This window comes from Hyaena hyaena, unplaced genomic scaffold (genome assembly GCF_003009895.1).
Source record: "Hyaena hyaena isolate Hyena2069 unplaced genomic scaffold, ASM300989v1 scaffold_504, whole genome shotgun sequence".
In the NCBI taxonomy this organism is placed as follows: Eukaryota; Metazoa; Chordata; class Mammalia; order Carnivora; family Hyaenidae; genus Hyaena; species Hyaena hyaena.
The window spans coordinates 1,255,690-1,277,065 of record NW_024081137.1 but is presented as its reverse complement, the minus strand read 5'-3'; the positions used below and the strand labels follow the sequence as shown (position 1 = coordinate 1,277,065).

At 39.0% G+C, this 21,376-nt stretch overlaps 1 protein-coding gene across 2 annotated transcripts in view; it reads right to left on the bottom strand.

Moving 5' to 3' along the window:
• Positions 1 to 21,376, bottom strand: part of FAM102B (family with sequence similarity 102 member B) — an 81,225-nt gene that overhangs the window by 30,516 nt on the left and 29,333 nt on the right. For both annotated transcript variants that reach the window (XM_039254962.1, XM_039254963.1), the window contains exon 2: positions 8,599 to 8,719. In XM_039254962.1, the coding sequence (XP_039110893.1) occupies positions 8,599 to 8,719 (121 nt within the window). The remainder of the gene's footprint in view (positions 1 to 8,598; positions 8,720 to 21,376) is intronic.

The following is a 21,376-nucleotide window of genomic DNA, read 5'->3' as shown; positions in this document are numbered from 1 at the left end:
TAGAATTTAACTTAAATCTGAAAGAGACAAACGGTAAGAAGACAAGCTAATATTTAATGTTATTTTTAAGAAGAAATTACTAAAATGTCCTAGACATGCTGCAAGAAACTGAATCACCAAAGAAAGGTTAAATTACTTGGTTACCAAAAAACTTACTTACTTAGTAAGCACATTAATAACACTGTAGAAAGATTTTCATAAGAGTTGAAGCCCCCACCCCAGAGATAACCATTGTTACCAAGTTTTAGGAACAGTCTAAAAGATGCCATGTATTCCCTTTTTATTAAAAAATACCATACTACACACGCTATTCTATACCTTACACACACACACACACACACACACACACATTGTTCCAGGTTAGTATAGAAGCCCTCTTAACTAATGGGACCAATACTGGCAAAAGTGGAAGATAACAAAAAAATAATATACAGATATCTTAACATTTTAATTTCAATTTGAAATTTATAACTGTACACTAATTTGCCAAATCTCTGGATTTAGGACACCACACAGATGTGCAAATTAAATGTAAAACACTTAGAACAAAGCCCAGCACACAATGTATACTCTGTATACGTTTTGCCATTACATGAGGGTGAACCTTTAATATATGAGGGTCAAACTCTCCTCTCCTGACCTACTTTTAAAAATGTGTTTGTTGAATGGAGTTTTCTCATCTTTCTTACATAAATGAGATACATAATACATTATATACCATTTCCAACTCTTTATTATTGAAGTATAGTTAACACACAACACTATATTAGTTTTAGGCACACAACACAGTGCCTTGACAATTCTAAACCGTACACAATGCTCACCATGGTAACTGTCATCACCATCTGTCACAAAACAGCACTATTACTATATTAGTAAACTATATTCCCTTATGCTGTACTTTTCATGTCCATGACATATTTTATAACTGGAAACTGTACTTCTTAGCCCCCTTTACTGATTTCTGCCATCCCTTCATCCCCATCCCCTCTGGTAACCAGGAGTTTGTTCTCTGTCCTTATGAGCCTGTTTTTGGGTTTTGATCATTTACTTTTTTTTTAGATTCCATGTATAACTGAAATCATACGGTATTTGTCTTTCTCTGACATTTCACTTAGCATAATAACCTTTAGGTCCACCCATGTTGTTCTGAATGGCAAGATTTTATTCTTTTTTATACCATTTCTATCTTTAAGGTAGTGAATTTAGGTTCTCTTCTCCCCTCCTTTCAATGAACAGCTGCATCTTATAGTGCAGTGCCAGCCACATCCCTGAGACATGATGGTGAAAGTCAGAGGAAATGGATTTAGCTGTACTGGGCACCTGGACATCAGGGCTGCCTGTAACTCCCACAAAGTAGATATTGTCGCCATCAGTGACCTCTTCACTGACCTCAACTACATGATCTACATGTTTTAGTATGAGTCCGCCCAGGGCACATTCAATGGCTCAGTCAAGTCTGAGAACAGGAAACTTTTCATCAATGGAAAACCCATCTCCATCTTCCAGGAGTGAGATCCCACCAATGTCAAATGGGGTAATGCTGGTGGTGGGTATGTTGTGGAGTCTTGTGGGGTCTTAATCACCATGGTGAAGTCTGGGGCTCACTTGAAGGGTGGGGCCAACAGGGTCATCATCTCTGCCCCTTTTGCAGATGCCCATATGTTTGTGATGGACACGAACCATGAGAAGTATGACAACTCCCTCAGGATTGTCAGCAAGGAGTCCTGTACCCCTAACTGCTTCACTGCTCTGGCTAAGGTCATCCCTGACAACTCTGACATCACGGATGGACTCATGATTTCATGCCATCACTGCCACCCAGAAGGCCATGGATGGCCCCCCTTGAAAGCTGTGTGGTGGCCAAAGGGCTGCCCAGAATATCATCTGTGCTTCTACTGGCACTTCCAAGGCTGTAGGAAAGGTCACCTCTGAGATGAATGGGAAGCTCATTCGCATGGCCTTCTGTATCCCCACCCCTAACATGTCAGAGTGGATCTGACCTGCCATCTTGAGAAAACTACTAAATATGATAACATCAAGAAGGTTGTGAAGCAGGCATCAGAGGGCCCCCTCAAGGGCATCCTGGGCCACACTGAGGGCCAGGTTATCTCCTGTGACTTTAGCAGTAACAACCCACTCTACCACCTTTTATGCTGGGGCTAGCATTGCTCTCAGTGACCACTCTTTCAAGCTCATTTCCTGGTATGGCAAATGAATTTGGCTACAGCAACTAGGTGGTGGACCATATGGTCCACATGGCCTCCAAGGAGTAAGAGCCCCCTGAACTATCAGCCCCAGCAAGAGGAAGAGAGAGGTCCTCAGCTGCTGGGGAGTCCTTGCCCCAACTCACCTCTCACCTGACACTGAGAATCTCCCAACCTCTACAGTTTCTATCCTAGACCTCCTGAAGAAGAGGGTACTTGTCATGTACCATCAATAAAATATACTGTGGGGCAACTGGGTGGCTCAGTTGGTTAAGTGTCTGACTTTGGCTCAGGTCAGGATCTCACAGTTTGTGAGACTAAGCCCTGTGTTGGGCTCTGTGCTGACAGCCTGGAGCCTGGAGCCTGCTTTGGATTCTGTGTCTCCCTCTCTCTCTGCTCCTTTCTTGCTTATGCTCACTCTCTCTTGCTCTCTCAAAAAATGAATAAATGTTAAAAAAATTTTTTAAAAAGTATACCATACTCAGCCAAAAAAAAAAAAGTGGTGAATTTAAATAACATGAGAAGCAATCTATGTTAAACTCTATTATCATGAATATTTGCTGCCTTCTCCTTTCCTGTCCCATTGATGTCAGCCATGGCCATCCCACTGGATCTACTCCCATTATGAATTATCAAATTATTCTTCTTTCTTATATTATTGTGACATTTCTTAATACCACCTTTCACTAAATAAAACAAAACTTTCCCTTGATGATCCCTGTCTCTTCTAGCTAATTCTTGCTCCCCTCTATAGCCAAACTCCTCAAACATTTCTCAATTTTCTGTATCCCACTTTATATTCAGTCTACTTCAAATATGTTTTTGTCCTCATCTTCCCTCTGCAATTGCTTTTAGGATTATCAATAATCTTCATTTTTGTTAAAGCCAGTCTCTGTCTTCAACTTGCTTAACCCCTAAACAGCATCTGACAAGACTGGCCATTCCACTTCCTGTCCTACATCATTTTCTTAGGTGCTGCAATTGCCTGCTTTTACTCCTACTTCAATGGTTGCTTCTTCTCATTCTCCTTTGCTGGACTTACTCCTGTATTAACTTCTGTAAAAAGAAGGCTAGTTGTACTCTAATTATCCATTTCCCCACTCTCAAAATAAAGTAATGACATTTTCTACCTTCCTTTTGTGATGTGGCAGAATGACTAAGATCTGGCCAAAATAATGTAATATCTGACATAGAGGAATTCTTGCTTCTCTTCTGCTAACAGCAATTTATACTTCCTCTGAGTGTTAGAGTGACCTAGGATTTGGTTCAGGGTCCCTTGTCTTCTCTGTCTATACTATTCCCCTGGATGAGCCCATTCAGGTGTGTTGCTTTAAATAAAAGCTGTATGCTAGTAATGCTCATGTCTGTCTTTAGTCTGACTTCTCCCCTGAGTACCAGACCAGTACCTTTACTTTTTTATTTTTTAGAGTTTATTTATTTGGAGGGAGGGGGAGGGAGAGAGAGAGAGAGAGCGAGTGCACAAGTGAGCATCCATGAACTGGGAAGGGGCAGAGAGGGAGACAGAGAGAGAATCTCAAGGGGCCTTCATGCTGTCAGCATAGAGCCTGATGCAGGGATCAATCCCATTAATGATGAGATCATGACCTGAGCCGAAATCAAGAGTTGGGTGCTCAATCGACTGAGCCACCCAGGTCCTCAGACCAGTATCTTTAAATGACTACTGGACATCCTTGCTTGAAATCTCATAGATACCTCCAATTTAACATGGCCAAAACAGGCCTGCTGATCTCTGCTTATTGGTCCCTGAAATTATTTCACTCTGAGCCTTTACCATTTTAATAAATAGCACAATTACCTATCTATATGCTCAGGCAACTAAGTTATTGTCAATTCTTTCCCCCTCATTTACCATATCCAGTCCATGAGTGGGGGTCTACCTTGCAGAGTCCATCCTGAATCATACCATCTCTGTGGTTATAGTGGCATACCAATACAAGCGTTTCTCACCTAAACCATCCTCACCGCCTGCGTGGTCTATCTGCAATGCATCCTCCACACAGCAGTAAAAGTGATCTTAGAAGATCATCTATTTCTCCTTAGTAAAATCCTCAAATGGAATCCAATTATAATTAGAATGAAATCCAAACTCATTACCATGTCTCGTAAGGCCTGACCTGATCCAGTGCCTCCAACCTCAACACCAAGTGCTTTCCCTCTCCATGTTACCATCTTCCAGCCAGGCTGGTCTTCTGGCATTTAAACATGCCAGATTTGTTGTTTATCCTAAATGGCGTTCATAGCATTCTGGAATCTGTGGCTTGATATTTTGATCAGTTTTAGAAGATTTCCACCACAATTTCTTTCCTCTCCTTCTAGGGCTCCGATTACATATATGTTAGACCTTTACAGTGTTTTCCATGTCTTATTTTCTGTATTTTCTACTCTTTTTTCGCTTTGTGATTTTGTCTGTATATTTTCTTTTGTCTTATTTTCTAGTTTTACCAAGCCTCTCTTCAGTTTTGGTAAACCTGCTGTTAAATCCATCTGTTGAGATTTATTTTCATCTATTTAGCTTTAAATTTTGGTTATTTTATTTCTCAGTTCTAGAATTCAATCTGCTTCTTTATGGTTTCTCTAATAAAGTTCTCTAGTTCTCTAATAAAATTCCCCATATCATTCACTCATCATAGTTACTGTAAAAGTTGTCTCTGATCCTCCCAAGATCTGTATCTTCCATGGATCTGTTTTTGTTATCTATTTTCCTTTTGATTTTTGGTCATGCAATCATATCTCTTGGTATGCTTGGTAAGTTTTGTGCATGATAACTTGAAGAAGTAATTTGAGGTTCAGAGTAATGTTATTTTCCTTGAGAGAAGATCCACATTTCCTTCTGGCAAGTTCTGATAAGGGCAGATCACCTTCATCCAAGTAGGCATTAAGCTGATTAGAAGCCAAGTTTCAGTCTTTTTACAGGCTGATCTATATTCACTACACTCCTTTTACGTTTAAACTCTTAAGAGAATCCCAATGAAAAGTTCAGTGTATTTACCAACTTTCTTCATGCTGATGGGTCCTGGACTCCAGTTTTTGTCCCTTTAGTCCTGTAAAACTGCTGTGAGGTCAGCTTCTTAGCCTCTCAGTCACTGCTTTCAGCTCAGCTTATTAACTACTGCTTGCAACTTAACAAATGCTTTGAGAGAAAAAGCAATGCCAAATGTCAGGCTCATCTCTTTATGCTTGTCTTGTCTATGATTCTAAGCTTCTTAAGTCTTTACTGCCATGACAGCTTCTGATACCTTCAAGCAGCTGTTTTTAATATTCTGTCTAGCTTTTCTGGTTGTTCTCAGAGGGATGGGTAGTCTTCAATAAGCTGGCCCATTAATTTCAGAAGCATAAATCCCCAGCCTTATAATCTTAGGGCCTGTAATGGATTGCATTGTGCATTTCTACCCCTAACCCTCAAGATTTTTGAAGTTCTAACCCTTCAGTACCTTGGAATGTGATCTTATTTGGAAATACACAGGTAATCTAGTTAGAATGAGGTCCTAATCCAATATGACTGGTACCCTTACAAAAAAAGACATTTGAATGTAGATACAGATAACACACAGAGGAAAGAGATGTGTGGACACAAAGGGAGAAAGCAGCTATGTGACTGGAGTGATGCATCTACAATGCCTGAGGCTACCCAAGGTTAGGAGAAAGGCATGGAACAGTTTCTTTTCTGGAGCCTTTACAGCATGGTCCTGCGGACACCTTGATTTTGACTTCTGACCTCCAAAACTGTAAGACTGTACATCTGTGTTGTTTTAAGCCACCCAGTTTATGGTATTTTGACATAGCAGCTCTAGAAAACTAACACAAGGCCTCTACTTGCAGGTATGGGATGGTTACTTTCATGTGCCAACTTGCTGGGTCATGGGGTGCCCAGATATATGGTTAAACACTATTTCTGGCTGCGTCTGTGAGGGTGTATCTGGATGAGATTAACATTTTAATCAGCCAACTGAAGAAAGCAATCTGCTTTCCTCAGTGTGGGTGGACACCATCCAATCTGTTGAGGGCTTGAATAGAAGAAAGAGGAAGAGGAAGGTTAAATTCTCTGTCTCTGCCTGCCTGAACTGACACACTGGTCTTCTCTTATCCTCAGACTAGGACTTACGCCATTAGCACTCCTGGTTCTCAGGCTTTGACTTGAACTTACACCATTGGTTCACCGGTTCTGGGGACTCTGGACTGAGACTGGAACTATGCCACTAGCATTCTAGGGTCTCCAACCTGCAGATGGCAGACTGTGGGAGTTCTCAGCCTCCCTAACTGTGTAAGCCAATTCCTTATAATAAATCTATATCTATATACCTATTTTTTGACTCTATTGATTCTGTTTCTCTGGAGAACCTTGACTAATACAAGGCTCTAGTCCTTTACTTTTTCTTTTTTAAAAACATGTTTATTTATTTATTTTGAGACAGAGAGAGAGAGAGAGAGAGAGAGAAGGGGATGGGCAGGGAGAGAGAATCTGAAGCAGGCTCCATGCGTCAGCACAGAGACCAATGCTTGGTTTGATCCCATGAACCCATGAGATTATGACATGAACTGAAATCAAGAGTCAGATGCTTAACTGACTGAGCTACCCAGAGCCTCCCCCAGGTCTTATTCCTTTAGAATGGTCTTTCCCTAAATCTTTACATAGGTACCTCCTCTTCAAATGTTACCTTTCAGAGAAGTCTCTACTGGCCCCTCCCCTAATTTTCTAAAATGATCTTTTCTCCCTAAGTTATTCTCTATTATCTCATTGTATTAAATTTTTTTTAATGTTTATTTCTTTTACAGAGAGAGGGAGAAAGTATGAGTGGGGGAGGGACAGAAAGAGACAAATCTGAAGCAGGCTCCAGGCTCTGAGCTGTCAGCACAGAAGCTGACGTGGGGCTCGAACTCATGAACTATGAGATCATGCCCCGAGATGAAGTCAGTTGTTTAACCGACTGAGCCACTCAAGGGCCCCTATCTCATTGTATTTCATATACAACACTTATCACCATCTAAAACAATCTTATTTGGTTACATGTTTACTCTCTGTCTTTCCTACCACTCTTCCCCCCAGGTCCAACCAGAAAGTAGAGTCCTTGAGGGCAGGAACTCATTCCAGTTCACCATGGTCCTTTAAGTGCCTACAATAACACGTGGCACTTTGTAGGAACTCACATTATTTGTTGACAGGTGATGGATGGCTTTCCTGTGTCCAAGGCAACAGAGTGTATTATCAACCTTTTGGATCGTTGTTAAATTTATAGGTAAAAAAGGGTGCCTTATTTGTAGTTTTAATATATGAGTGAGATTGAGTAATTTTTTATATGTTTGAAAGCTATTTATATTTTCCTTTTTGTGAAATATATTTTCTGTCTCTTGCCTGGTTTTCTAAAGGATTATTGATCTTTTCTTGATTTATTTGAATGAACTCTTTCCATACCAAGGAAATTAGTCCTCTGACATGGTTTGCAGATGTTTTCCCTTAATTTATGACTTTTCTTAAGGTATTTTTTTAATGTTTATTTATTTATTTTGAGAGAGAGAAAGATGGAAAGAGAGAGCATGAACAGGAGAGAGGCAGAGAGAGAGGGAGAGAGAGAATCCCAAGCAGGCTGTCAGCCCAGAGCCTGACATGGGGGTCGAACTCACTGACTGAGAGATTACGACCTGAGCTGAAGTTGGGTGCATAACTGAATGAGCCACCCAGGTGCTCCCATAAAGGTTACGTTTTAAAGCCAACAGTTTAATTCACCTGTAGTGGTGACGAATGGATTCCCTCTTTTCACTCCAAAAAAGTAGGATCACATGTTTCTATATATATTAGGTTGAACCATCTGATATTATCATCTTTGTAGATTATTTGTAATACGTCTCAACCTAATATGTTGAAAGGAGATGATGTAAAAAATGAAACACGGTCTTGGAATTAGAGAGATGTGTGTTTGAGTCCTCACTTTGCCATTTACTAGCTATGTGAATTTGGGCAAGTGACAACCTCTCTGAGCCTCAGTTTTCCTGAAATTGGAAAAAATTAACACCCATTTTCAGGGCTATCCTTAGACATAATATATGTAAAGTCCCTAAACAATGACTAACAAAGAGACATTCAATGAATGACAGGATAAATATATATACAGCGTTGCACCCCCATCCCAAATAATTCAAATAGGGTTAACACTTAAATGTACAGTGACAGGAAGCTAAGGTTCTTGGATAATAATTTACAACCTCAGATTTTAAAAATCGTATTTGTCATACTAATTTAAATTACTGCTGCAAGTGTGAAGTGAAATTACACAGAACAGTTCCAATGATAAAGCAGAACTGAATAAAGTGAGTCAGTGACTATGGAACTAATTATGGTTTCTGAAAGGGGAGATGTAATAGGCTATTTTTATACCTTCCTCACGGATACTCTGTAGATACAAGGATCCAGAATGCCTGTGGTGGCACTTGCACTCATTTTGCACATAAACGAGAACTTCTTCCTCCAGTGTACACAGTTGGCTTGCACCACTTCCCTGAGGGAACAACAACAACAAAAAAAACACAAGAAATTACTATTGATGACAGATTTTTAAAAGTGCACATACTCTTTCACTCAGGTCTGTAATGCAAAAGTGACAGAGTAAAAGCCTGAATTGGAAACATGAAGAAAACAGATCTTAACAATGTGACCTGAAAATCTCTAGTTTTAATTATTCACAGAAACTTAAAAGTGAAATTACTTATCAGTTTAAACAATATAAATTGAAACTTCACTACTCATACATTTCAGCATGTAATACATGTTTATTTTAGGTGTGCTGGCCAGGTACTAGGTGTTTGAAATATGAAGATGAGAATGACTGTGTTCCTAACCTTGGAGGGCTTATAGTTTATAGTTAGTATGAGAGGCAGAAATATTCAGTGCTTATTCTGAAATGAACTACTGTTACAGTTTTACTCCTGTAACGGAATATGCTGCGCTTCTAGGAACTTGGTTGTTCTTGTCACTGAGATCATTAACACATCAGGAATCAGAGGCAACATTAAAAAAAATCCTGTATTTTATTTTATTTATTTTTAATAGTTTATTGTCAAGTTGGTTTCCATATAACACCCAGTGCTCATCCCCACAAGTGCCCTCCTCCATGCCCATCACCTCCCTTCCCCACCTCCCCACACCCAACAGTCCTTGGTTTGTTCTCAGCATTCAAGAGTCTCTCATGGTTTGCCTCCCTCCCTCTCCCCCACCATTTCCCCCCCTTCTTCTCCCCCATGGTCCTCCGTTAAGTTCCTCCTAATCCTCCTATAAGTGCAAACATATGGTAGCTGTCCTTCTCTACCTGACTTATTTCGCTCAGCATAACACCCTCAAGTTCCATCCATGTTGCTACACATGGCCAGATTTCATTCCTTCTCATTGCCATGTAGTATTCCATTGTATAGATAAACCACATCTTCTTGATCCATTCGTCCATGGATGGACACTTAGGCTCTTTCCATGTTTTAGCTATTGTTGAGAGTGCTGCTATGAACATTGGGGTACATGTGCCCCTATGCATCAGCACTCCTCTATCCCTTGGGTAAATTCCTAGCAGTGCTATTGCTGGGTCATAGGGGAGTTCTATTGTTAATTTTTTGAGGAACCTCCACACTGTTTTCCAGAGGGGCTATTTTTAAAAAATTACATGAACACTTTTAGTTCAAGACTACAAGTTGAGGCCATGTATTAACCTCTGCTCCCTCTCCAAAACATTCTATGTTAATTTTTAAGGCATCATTTAGCAAGGACAAAGAGAATCAGAGAGGAGACAAAAATAAATGACCAGGGATGAATAAGTGATAATGATTCAGCATATCCAAGAAAGCTGAACATTAAGTTAGTAATGGTGAAGCGAAGGGCAGGTATCTTTTTAATGTTTTTTTATTTATTTCTGAGAGAGAGAGAGACACACACGCACAGACAGACAGCATGAGCAGGGGAGGGTCAGAGAGAGAGGGAGATATAGAATCTGAAACAGGCTCCAGGCTCTGAGCTAGCTGTCAGCACAGAGCCCGACGCGGGGCTTAAACCAACGAACTGTGAAATCATGACCTGAGCCGAAGTCAGACGCTCAACTGACTGAGCCACCCAGGCGCCCCAAGAGCAGGTATCTTAGACTTGTATTGAAGTGGAATGAAGGAGAGACAAATGGCAGAAGAACTGATTGAAAGGTGTTTTAGAAAGAGACCCTCAGATCTTCCTGACTCCTAAGGAGAACTGAAATTTATTTTCCTGATGAGGTACAACAGGGGGAATCTCTGTACGACCTGACATGAGGGCAGATTGAAAATGGCACCATGACATGATCATATTGAGTGGGGGGTGTGGGCACAGGATGAAAGATAACTTACTGAATGCTGAGCCTTCCAACCTTCTTCCCTAACCTGATTCTTCAGAATATATTCTTTAATAAGATATAGGAAGAACAATCAATGAGGAACTCCAACCAGCCCCAAAGAAAAGCTCTAATGAGATGAATGTTGACGGTGACAAAATTTCTCTGTCTGCTCAATCTACAGTAAACACCTGAGTCAATGAACCATCTCCACATGCACAAAGCTGCTAAGCAACTTTTGCTGCCTCATAGGTAAATATGAGCAAGCACCTGAGGGAAGTTTCTTAATATGAACAAACTGAGACCAAAATGAATAGCAAAGAGTCAACTTTAAAAAACCCAAGTCCATGCTGAAAGGAGAAAAAAAAGATTCTCAGAGAGACAGAAATTGCCTCTACCATAAAGGAATAGGATGCTATAAAGAGATAGGATGCTATATAGAGAACTAAAAAGTCATCATGGAAATCAAAACTATCGGGCTTAATACTCTATTTATCATTCCATATCCACTCTATCCTTCTCGGTGGCCCAGGAGCCTGGTCTTTATGGAAGAGATCAGCCAGGCTCAGTTGCCTTTTGTCAAACATCAGGACAGAGGGCAGGAGAGGGAAGGTGGCATGTTTATTCTGCTGGCTCTTTCCCTGTCAGATCATGTGGGGAATGGGTTAATGACTGGGGGCTGCTTTTTCCACAATAGGCCCATTGAACTTAGACTCTAAACTATATGCACTTATAACTTTGTTAAAATAAAAACCAAACCAACAAATTAAAAAACATTGTCAATGGAGTACCTGGGTTGGACATCTGAAAATGGGAGCAAAAGTATGTAACGTTGCAAGCTATTTCCCCGCAACTGCCTAAAAAACCCTAAAACCTTCTTTATTGGCTAATATACGAAAACTGAAGGTATCTTAAGGTGTTATTCTGCCAATTATTCTAGAAATTATGTCATATGTACAAAAATAACTCTAAAACTTTGTTTTATGTTCTACTTTTCATTTGTTTGTGAAATAACAATAATTCCTCAACATTACTATTATAGAAACCTATCTTTTAGGCTTTGATCCAGTTTAAAACATCCTTGTAAGGCAGCAGCCATTACATAGCAAATAGTATATGCTATCATTTGCACAAATGGGCAGTTTTAGCCTAAGTAGCAAAAATAAAAGAAGTCAGGAGTGCCTGGGTGGCTCAGTCAGTTAAGCGTTCTACTCTTGCTTTTGGCTCAGGTCATGATCTTGCAGCTGTGTGGGTTTGAGACCCACATCAGACTCTGCACTAGCAGCACAGAGCCTGCATGGGATTCTCTCTCTCCCTCTCTCCTTGCCCCTTCCACACTTGTGCTGTTGGTGTCTCTCTAGAAGTAAACTTTAAAAAATGTCTTTAAAAAAATAATTCTGTAGAGTAAGACAGTGGAAAATGAGGCCCCCAGCCTCACAAAAACAATGGAAACTAATTAATAAAGCTCCAGTAACTAAATCTAAAGAAATGGAGACCCACAGACTGCTTGATAAAGAATTCAAACTAATCATCTTAAAGAAGTTCAATGAGCTGCAAGACAACACTGATAGACAATGAAAAAAGTCAGGAATATAATACATGAACAAAATGAGAAGTTCAGTGAAGAGAAATGATAAAAAAGAAAAAGTCTGGAGCTGAAGCACACAATGTCCGAACTGAAAAATTTCAACAGTGAGCTTCAATAGTATATTTGCTCAAGCAAAAGAAAGAATCAGTGAGCTTGAAAAGAGGTCATTTGAAATTACCTATTTGGAAGAACAAAAAGAAAGGAATAAGAAAGTGAAGAGAACCTTTGAGACTTATGGGAAAGCATCAAAAGAACCAATATATATATATTATGGAAGTTCTAGAAGCAGAAGAGAAAGAGAAAGGGGCAGAAAACTTATTTAAAGAAATAATGGCTGAATGTTCCCTGACTCTGGGGAAATAAATATCCAGATTCATGAAGTCCAATATCTCAAATAGGTTGAATATGAAGAGTTCTACAGCAAGACATGTGACAATTAAATTATCAAAGTTAAAGACAGAATTTTGGAGGCAGCAAGGAAAAAGGAACTTGTCATATATAAGGGAACGCCCATAAAACTAAGACAGGATTTCCTCAGCAGATACTTTGTAGGTCAGCAAAGAGTGAGATGATATATTCAAAGTACTGAAATAAAAAACTGCCAACCAAGAATACTATACCTGGAAAAACTGTCCTTTAAAAATGAAAGAGAAATGAAGACCTTCTTATATAAAACTGAGGGAATTTGTCACCATTAGACTTTCCTTACAACAAATGCTAAAACAGCGTTTTTCCAGTTGAAATTACACTAAACAACATAAAACCATATGGAAGTATAAATCTCACTGGTAAAGATAAATATATAAACAAATACCGAATAATGTAATATTGTAATAATGGTGCATAAGTCAATTTCAACACTAGTATAAAAGTTAAAAGATGAAAGTATTATAACTATAACCACAAAAATTTGTTAAAAAACTTTTTACAGTTTACATACTGTAAAAAGAAGTAAATTCTGACATCAATAATGAAGTCCGTTGGTGGGGGGAACACAGAAATGTAGAGGTTTTGTAGGCAATTGAACTTAAGTTGTTATCTGCTCAAAACAGACTGTTATGGGAAGTTGTATGCAAGCTTCATGGTCACCACAAAGAAAAAAACCTACAGCAGATACAAAAAAGATAAAGAATCAAATTATATCACCACAAAAAAATCAGCAAGTCATATAGGAAGACAGCAAGAGAGGGAGAGCAGAGAAGAACCATAAAAACAGAAAACAATGAACATAATGGCCATAGTAAGTGTTTACCTATTAATAATTACTTTACGTGTAAATGAACTAAACTCTCCAATTGAAAGGTACAGAATGGCTGAATAGGTAAAACAAAAACAAAACCCCAAACAAGACCCAACTGCATGCTGGCTATAAGGAGACTCACTTTAGATTTAAGTACACACATGGACTGAAGGTGAAGTGGTAGAGTAAGATATCCTATGCAACATATGGTAGCCAAAAGAGAGCAGGGCTATATTTGTATCAGACAAAATAGACTTTAAGTCAAAAACAAAGACAATGTCATTATTTAATGATAAAAGAGTCAATTCAGCAGGAGGTCATAACAATTATAAATGTAAATGCACCCAACATCAAAGCACCTCAATATATAAATATTGACAGATCTGAAAGGAAAAATAGGCAGCAATATAATAGTAGAAAATGTCAATACCCCACTTTATATGGGGACCTATAATAAACAGATCATCCAGACAGAAAATCAGTAAAGAAAGAGACCTGAACAAAATACCACAGACCAAACGGAGCTTAAAGACATATACAGAACTTTTTACCCATCAGCAGAATACACTCTTTCCTTAAGTGTATATGGAACATTCTTTAGAGCAGATTACATGTTAGGTCACAAAACAAATACACAAATAATAAGAATATATAAATCACTACAAATATCTTTTCCAACCATAAGGAATGAAACTAGAGATCAGTAACAATAAGAAGGTGGGAAAATTTATTAATATATGAAAACTAAACAACATAGACACTTTTCTGAAGAAGACATGCAGATGGCTAACAGACACATGAAAAGATGCTCAACATCACTCATCATCAGGGAAATACAAATCAAAACCACAATGAGATACTACCTCACACTTGTCAGAATGGCTAAAATTAACTCAGATGTTAATTAAAATTAACAACAGATGTTGGCAAGGATAAGGAGAAAGGGGAACTCTTTTGCACTGCTGGTGGGAATGCAAACTGGGGCAGCAACTCTGGAAAACAGTATGGAGGTTCTTCAAAAAATTAAAAATAGAATTAGCCTATGACCCAGCAATTTCAATAGTATTTATTCAAAGGATACAAAAATGTTGATTCAAAGGGAAGGGGCACATGCACCCCAATGTTTACAGCAGTGCTCTCAACAATAGCCAAATTATGCAAAGAGCTCAAATATCCATTGACAGATGAATTGATAAAGAAGATGTGGTGTACACACACATAGACACACACACACACACACACACACAGACACACACACACACAGGAATACTACTTGGCGATCAAAAAGAATGAAATCTTGCCATTTGCAACAATGTGCATGAAACTAGTGTATTATGCTAAGTGAAAGAAATAAAAGAAAGACAAGTATCATATTATTTCACTTATATGTAGAATTTAACAAACGAAACAGATGAAGGGCACCTGGGTGGCTCAGTTAGTTAAGCGTCCAACTCTGTATTTCTCCTCAGGTCATGGAATCGAGCCTGATATTGGGCTCTGTGGTGTGGGGCTCGCTTGGGATTCTCACTCTCTCCTTCTCTCTGCCCCTCCCTTGCTCATGCTCTCTCACTCAAAATAAACAAACATATATAAAAAAGGAAACAAAACAGATGGACATAGTGGGAAGGGAAGGAAAAATAAGATAAAAACAGAGGGAGGCAAACCATAAAAGATTCTTAAAAAATATTTTTTAATATTTATTTTTGAGGGAGAGAGACACAGAGTATGAGACGGGTGGTGGGGGCGAGGGGGGGGACACTGAGGGAGGGAGACATAGAATCTGAAACAGGCTTTAGGCTCTGAGCTATCAGCACAGAGCCTGATGTGGGGCTTGAACCCACAAACTGTGAGATCAAGACCTGGGCTGAAGTTGGACACTTAACCAACTGAACCACCCAGGCGCCGCAAACCATAAAAGATTCTTAAATACAGAGAAGAAACTAAGGGTTGCTGGAGAGATGGTGGATGGGGGAATGAGCAAGTGGATGATGGGCATTAAGGAAGGCATGAGTACTGGGTGTTATATGTAAATGATGAATCACTGGGTTCTACTTCTGAAACCACTATTACACTGTATTTTAACCAACTTTAAATAAATAAATTTAAAAACTAAGGTGGGAAAATTCATTAATACATGAAAACTAAATAATGACCCTTGAATGACCCGGAGTCAAAGAGGAAACTGCAAAAGAATTTTTTAAAAATCTCAACACAAATGTAAACTAAAACAACATACCATAACTAGAGATTGTAGCAAATGCAGTACTAATAGGGAGGTTTATAGCAATAAATACTTTCAGAAAAAAGAAAGATCTTAAAACAACCTAACTTTACACCTCCGAACTAGAAAAAGAATAAGCTAAGCCCAAAGTTAGCAGAAGGGAGAAAATAATAAAAGATTACAACAGACATAAATCAAATAAAGAACAGAGAAAAAAATCAACAAAAGAGGTGACTTTTTGAAAAAAGTAAACAAAAGCAAGGAACCCATAGCTAGACTAAGAAAAAAGGAGAGAAGTCAAATAAACTCAGAAATGAAAAAGGAGACATTACAACAGATATTTCAGAAATAAAAAGAAATGTTAAGTGCCTATAATGAAACAATTATATGCTAACAAACTGGGTAACCTAGAAATCATTAAATTCCTAGAAGCATACAATTTACCAAAACTGAATCAAGAAGAAACAGAAAATTTGAACAGACCAATAATAAATAAGGAGACTGAATCATGAATCAAAAACTTTTGAAGATAACAACAAAAAGCCCAGATAGCTTCTTGGGTGAATTCGACCAAACTTTCAAAGGAGAATTAATGCAATCCTTAAACTCTTCCAAAAAGACAGAAGAGAGAGCACTTTGAATTTCATTTTGAGGCCAGCATCACTCTGATACCAAAGCCAAAGACACCACAAAAAAAGAAAGTGTGGGACATCTGGGTAGCTCAGTTGGTTGAGCATCCAACTTCGGCTTAGGTCATGCTCTTGTGGTCCATGAGTTCAAGCTCTGTCGGGCTCTGTGCTGACAGCTCGGAGCCTGGAGCTGGCTGTGGATTCTGGGTCTCCCTCTCTCTCTGCCCCTTCCCCACTCACTCTCTGACTCTCTGTCTCAAAAATAAATAAAAGTTAAAAAAAATTTAGGAAAAAAAAAGCTAAAGGCCAATATTCCTGATGAATACAGATGCAAAAATTCCCAATAAAATACTAGCCAACTGAATTTAACAACATGTTACAAGGATCAACCTATGCAAATCACTGTGATAACAGTAAAGAATGAAAGATGAAAAACCACATGATCATCTGAACAGATGCAGAGAAACCATCCCAAAATTCAATATCCACTCATGATAAAGGTTTTCAACAAAATTAGAATAAGTAGGAACTTGCCTCAATAAAGACCATGTAAAGCGGTGCCTGGGAGGCTCAATCAGTTAAGCATCCAACTTTGGCTCAGGTCATGATCTTGTGGTTTGTGGGTTCGAGCCCTGAGCTCAGAGCATGGAGCCTGTTTTGGATCTGTGTCTCCCTCTCTCTGCCCTCCCCTGCTCATGTTTTCTCTCATGCCATTATGAAAAATGGTATGGAGTTTTCTTAAAAATTAGAAATAGAATTATAAATTAGAATTAGAAAAGTTAGAAATAGAATTACCATAAGATCCAGCAATCCCACTTCTGGGTATATATCAGAAGGAAATGAAACTGGCATCTTGAAGAGATATCTGTGTTTCCATGTTCATTGCAGCATTGTTCACAAGAGCTGAGACATGGAAACAACCTAAGTGTCTGTTGAGGGATGAACAGATAAGGAAAATATCTCTCTCACACACACACGCACGCACGCACACGCGTGCACCCACGAATATTATTCAGCCGTAAAAAAGGAAATGTAGTCACATGGGTGAGGGTAGAGGACATCATGCTAAATGAAATAAGTCAGAAATAGACAAATACTACCTGATCTCACTTATTATGGAATTTAAAATAGTGGAACTCATAGAAACTCAGAATAGGATGGTGGTATCCAGGAGTTGGAAAGTGGGGAAATGGGGAAGATATTTGTCAAAGGGTACAGAATTGTTAGGCAAGATGAGTAAGTTCTGGAGATCTAATGTACAAGCATGGTTACCACAGTTAACAAGACTGTATTGCATACTTCAAATTTGCTAAAAGAGTACATCTTAAATGTTCACACCAGAAAAAAAAAACAGGCAATTATGTGAGGTGATTGATATGCTAATTAGCTTGTTTGTGGTGGTCATTTTATAATGTATACATAAATCAAAACATCAAGTTCTACATCTTAAGCATATATAATCAATTTGTCAATTATCTTCAATAAAGCTAAAAATTAAAATAAAATTATTTTATGGGTGAAGTGCTTTGTGCATATTTTTATACATATTGTACATATTTTTATGACCTGTGTGGCCCCACCCAATGAAGACACAAATAAGGTCAGATCCATGATCCATTTGCTGGGAATTAAAGCACTATGCAGACATGTGAATACTGTCTCCTAAATAGTAGACTGGCATATATGCTAAGACTCTGGGATAGGTTCTTATGTGAAAGAAAGTTTAATGAGATAAGAGATCAGGTTTGCATGAATGACAGCCATGAACAGTGTGCCTGATCATTAATTAACTCATAATGTCACATAATAAAGAATCCTTATTGGAGGAGAAACCCAGAAAGCTGAAGGCAGAAAATAAGAAACCAGCTTAACTATATTCTGGACAATAAACTGCCAACCACAGTGAATACTTGTTGACTAAATGAATAAATACCATAAATCAGTCACAAATAAATACACGATTACTTCACATTCTTAAATCAACCCCGTTACTTATCTAGCACTGCTACCCTAATCCAGGTCCTCACCAGCTCTTTCCTGAAATATGGCAACAGCCTCCTAGATGGTCCTTACTCAAATCTACCTTCCTCATTGCTACCAGGGAGCTCCTTCTAAAACACAAATTTGACAATGTCATTCCTCTGTTTAAAATCCTTCACTGCTTTGCCATATTTTAGAGGATCAGCTCCAACCTCCTTATTAACATGGCCATGATTAGGTCCCTGTCTATCTTTAGTCTCTTGACTCTCTCATACTGCTTATTGTTCCTCATTTGCTTCATACTATTTCTCATCTGTATGTCTTCTTCATGTTTTCTTTCCTTTGTATGCCATCTACTCTCCCTTTCAACTTCCAACGTTTACCAGTTTAATTCTTACTCACCTAGTCATTACCTGCTCTAGGAATCATTCCCCAACTCAGCCTTCAGGTGAAAGAAAGCCTAGTGTCATGTATGATGTGGTCTGCCTGGTTCCTTATACTCAGTGGCCACCCAGGGGAGGGCTGGGAAAGAATTGGCTGAGTGGGCTTTCTCCATCATTCCATTCAGTCCTCATCTCCCAGGACATGGTCCTTTCCTTTCCTTTTTTCTCTGCCTTGTTTTTGGCAGATGCTCCTGTGATTACATATATTTTAAATGAACCAATATTTTACATTAAGTTTAAACATTTGTAAGCTTAAAAAATAGCTGTCTATGCCCTTTCTTAATAGGAATTCAAGTAGAAATAGATATGACAATTTAAGTAATCTTTTTGATTTTACAATTTCAGAATAATAGCCATGCAGTATTAAACAATTTCTCTAAATTAAAAAAATTTTTTTCTGTGCCCAAGGCAATTATTCAGAATTTTTTTGTGGTAATCTTCAGTGTGTACACACACCCACAAATATACATGCACATACACACAGCTGCCAGAAAGCTGTCCAAACCACACAAACAAAAAATAAAAAGTGGCAAAGCTAGTTCGTGGCAGTTTGTTATACTGATGGGTTACCATGGAAACAAACTCAGACTACTTGGCAACTGAGACAAAAGTCACATTAGTAATGTTTTCCGTTATGTGAGTCATTAATTTCCTATGAGTTTTATATGGTTGCTTACCCACTTTCACGAAACAAAGCAAGAGAATAGGATTTTGTGTTGAAACTGTGGAAAGTCAAGTATTTGTAAGATAAATGGTAAAGATCCTGATTGTGAGACACACGAGGACTTAAAAGAAGATAAATGTTGCTATGGACATTGTTTATGCTTCAAGAGTCAAAAAAATCTAAAGTCTTGGGGCGCCTGGGTGGCTCGGTTGGTTAAGCGTCGGACTTCAGCTCAGGTCATGATCTCATGGTTCGTGGGTTCGAGCCCTGCACTGGCCTCTGTGCTGACAGCTAGCTCAGAGCCTGGAGCCTGCTTCGGATTCTGTGTCTCCCTCTCTCTCTGACCCTCCCCTGCTCATGCTGCCTCTCTCTCTCTCTCAGAAATAAATAAAAACATTAAAAAATTTTAAAAAAGCTAAAGTCTTTGAAAAATTCATATAAAATGAAGTGAACACTACGAATCCATTTTTTGTGACTTACTGTACCAGCACACTGCATTACTTAATATTCTAAGAATAACTTGCATATGTATATACTTATATTTAAAATTATGCCATGTCCTGATAATTTGAAGTATTTTTAACTTTTTAGAAGCAGTGATTAAAAAAAACTGCTATGAGGAATGCAAGCTATTTTTCCAGACAATATTATTGCCGGGAGGTTAAGAGCTTGTATCCAGAGCCAGTTTGCTTGGGTTCAAATCCTGCCTCTGCTATTTGCCAGCTGTCACACTGGACACATTCCTTAACCTCTTTGAGTCTTCTCCTCCATGAAACAGGGGCAGTAATAGTTACTACACCTCAAGGGAGTTTTTGAAAACTAAGTGAATGTGAATTATTAAACACGCTGTTTGAACAATGCCTGGTTTATTGTGGATCTCAATAATAAATATTAGAAGTTGTTATCATTAAGAATTTAAGTAGTTCGGGGCGCCTGGGTGGCTTAGTCGGTTGAGCGTCCGACTTTCGCTTAGGTCATGATCTCGCGGTTCGTGGGTTCGGGCCCCGCGTCAGGCTCTGTGCTGACTGCCAGCTCAGAGCCTGGAGCCTGTTTCAGTCTGTGACTCCCTCTCTCTCTGACCCTCCCCTGCTCACGCTGTCTCTCTCTCTCCTAGAAATAAATAAAACATTAAAAAAAAAAAAAAGAATTTAAGTAGTTCATTCGTTTGTTCATTCGTTCATTCACTCATTTGCTCACTCATTCATTCATTCATTCTGCTGGTAGTGTTAGACAGTGAGGTTAATGATGATTCAGTTCAGACATTTTGAGTTTGAGGAGCCTGAGCGTCCCTCACTTGGAAATGTCCTGTAGGGGGTAGATATAGAGACCGAGACCTCCAAAAAGAGGACAGAGCTGAAAACACAAATGTTCAGTCCTCAGCATGTGAATGGTCATTGAGATCATGGAAAGGGATAAGGTCATTGAGGGAGAGTGGGTCAAAGGAAGAGAAGAGGAAAGGAAAGAGAGAGGAAAGAGAAGGGAGTCTGGAACTCTAGGGAACACAGATACATAAGGTATAGGAGTGGAAGGGGGAAGGCAAAGGAGACCGTAGGGTAAATGGAGAAGCAAAGGAAATCATGTCACTGAAACCAAGGGAAAGATTTTCAAGAAGGAACTGCTCAAGAATACCCAATGTGGCAGACAGTTCAGGCAACAGTATGATGAAAAAGAAGCGACAATGAAGTCACTGATAACACTGGCAAGTGTGGTTTCAGTGCAAAGGTGAAAGGCAGATTACTAGAGGAAGTAGTGACAGTAGAAGCAAAGTAGAGAAAATGAGGGTGGCAATCAGATGGGGACATGGGGTAGAAAGAGGATTTCAGTTAACATGCAAGAGACTTAAGCAAGAGTGTTTTAGTACTGAAAGGAAAGAACTGGTAAGGAGAAAAGGTCAAAGAATTGAGGGTGTATGAATGACGGCACCAGGGAGGACTCATCTCTGAGAATGTCACAGGGGATGGGAACCAGGCAATAACTGGAGGAACTAGCCCTTGACAGGAGAAAGGGATCCTCTTTCATCATGAGGAAGGAAAAAGAAAAGAACAAGTTC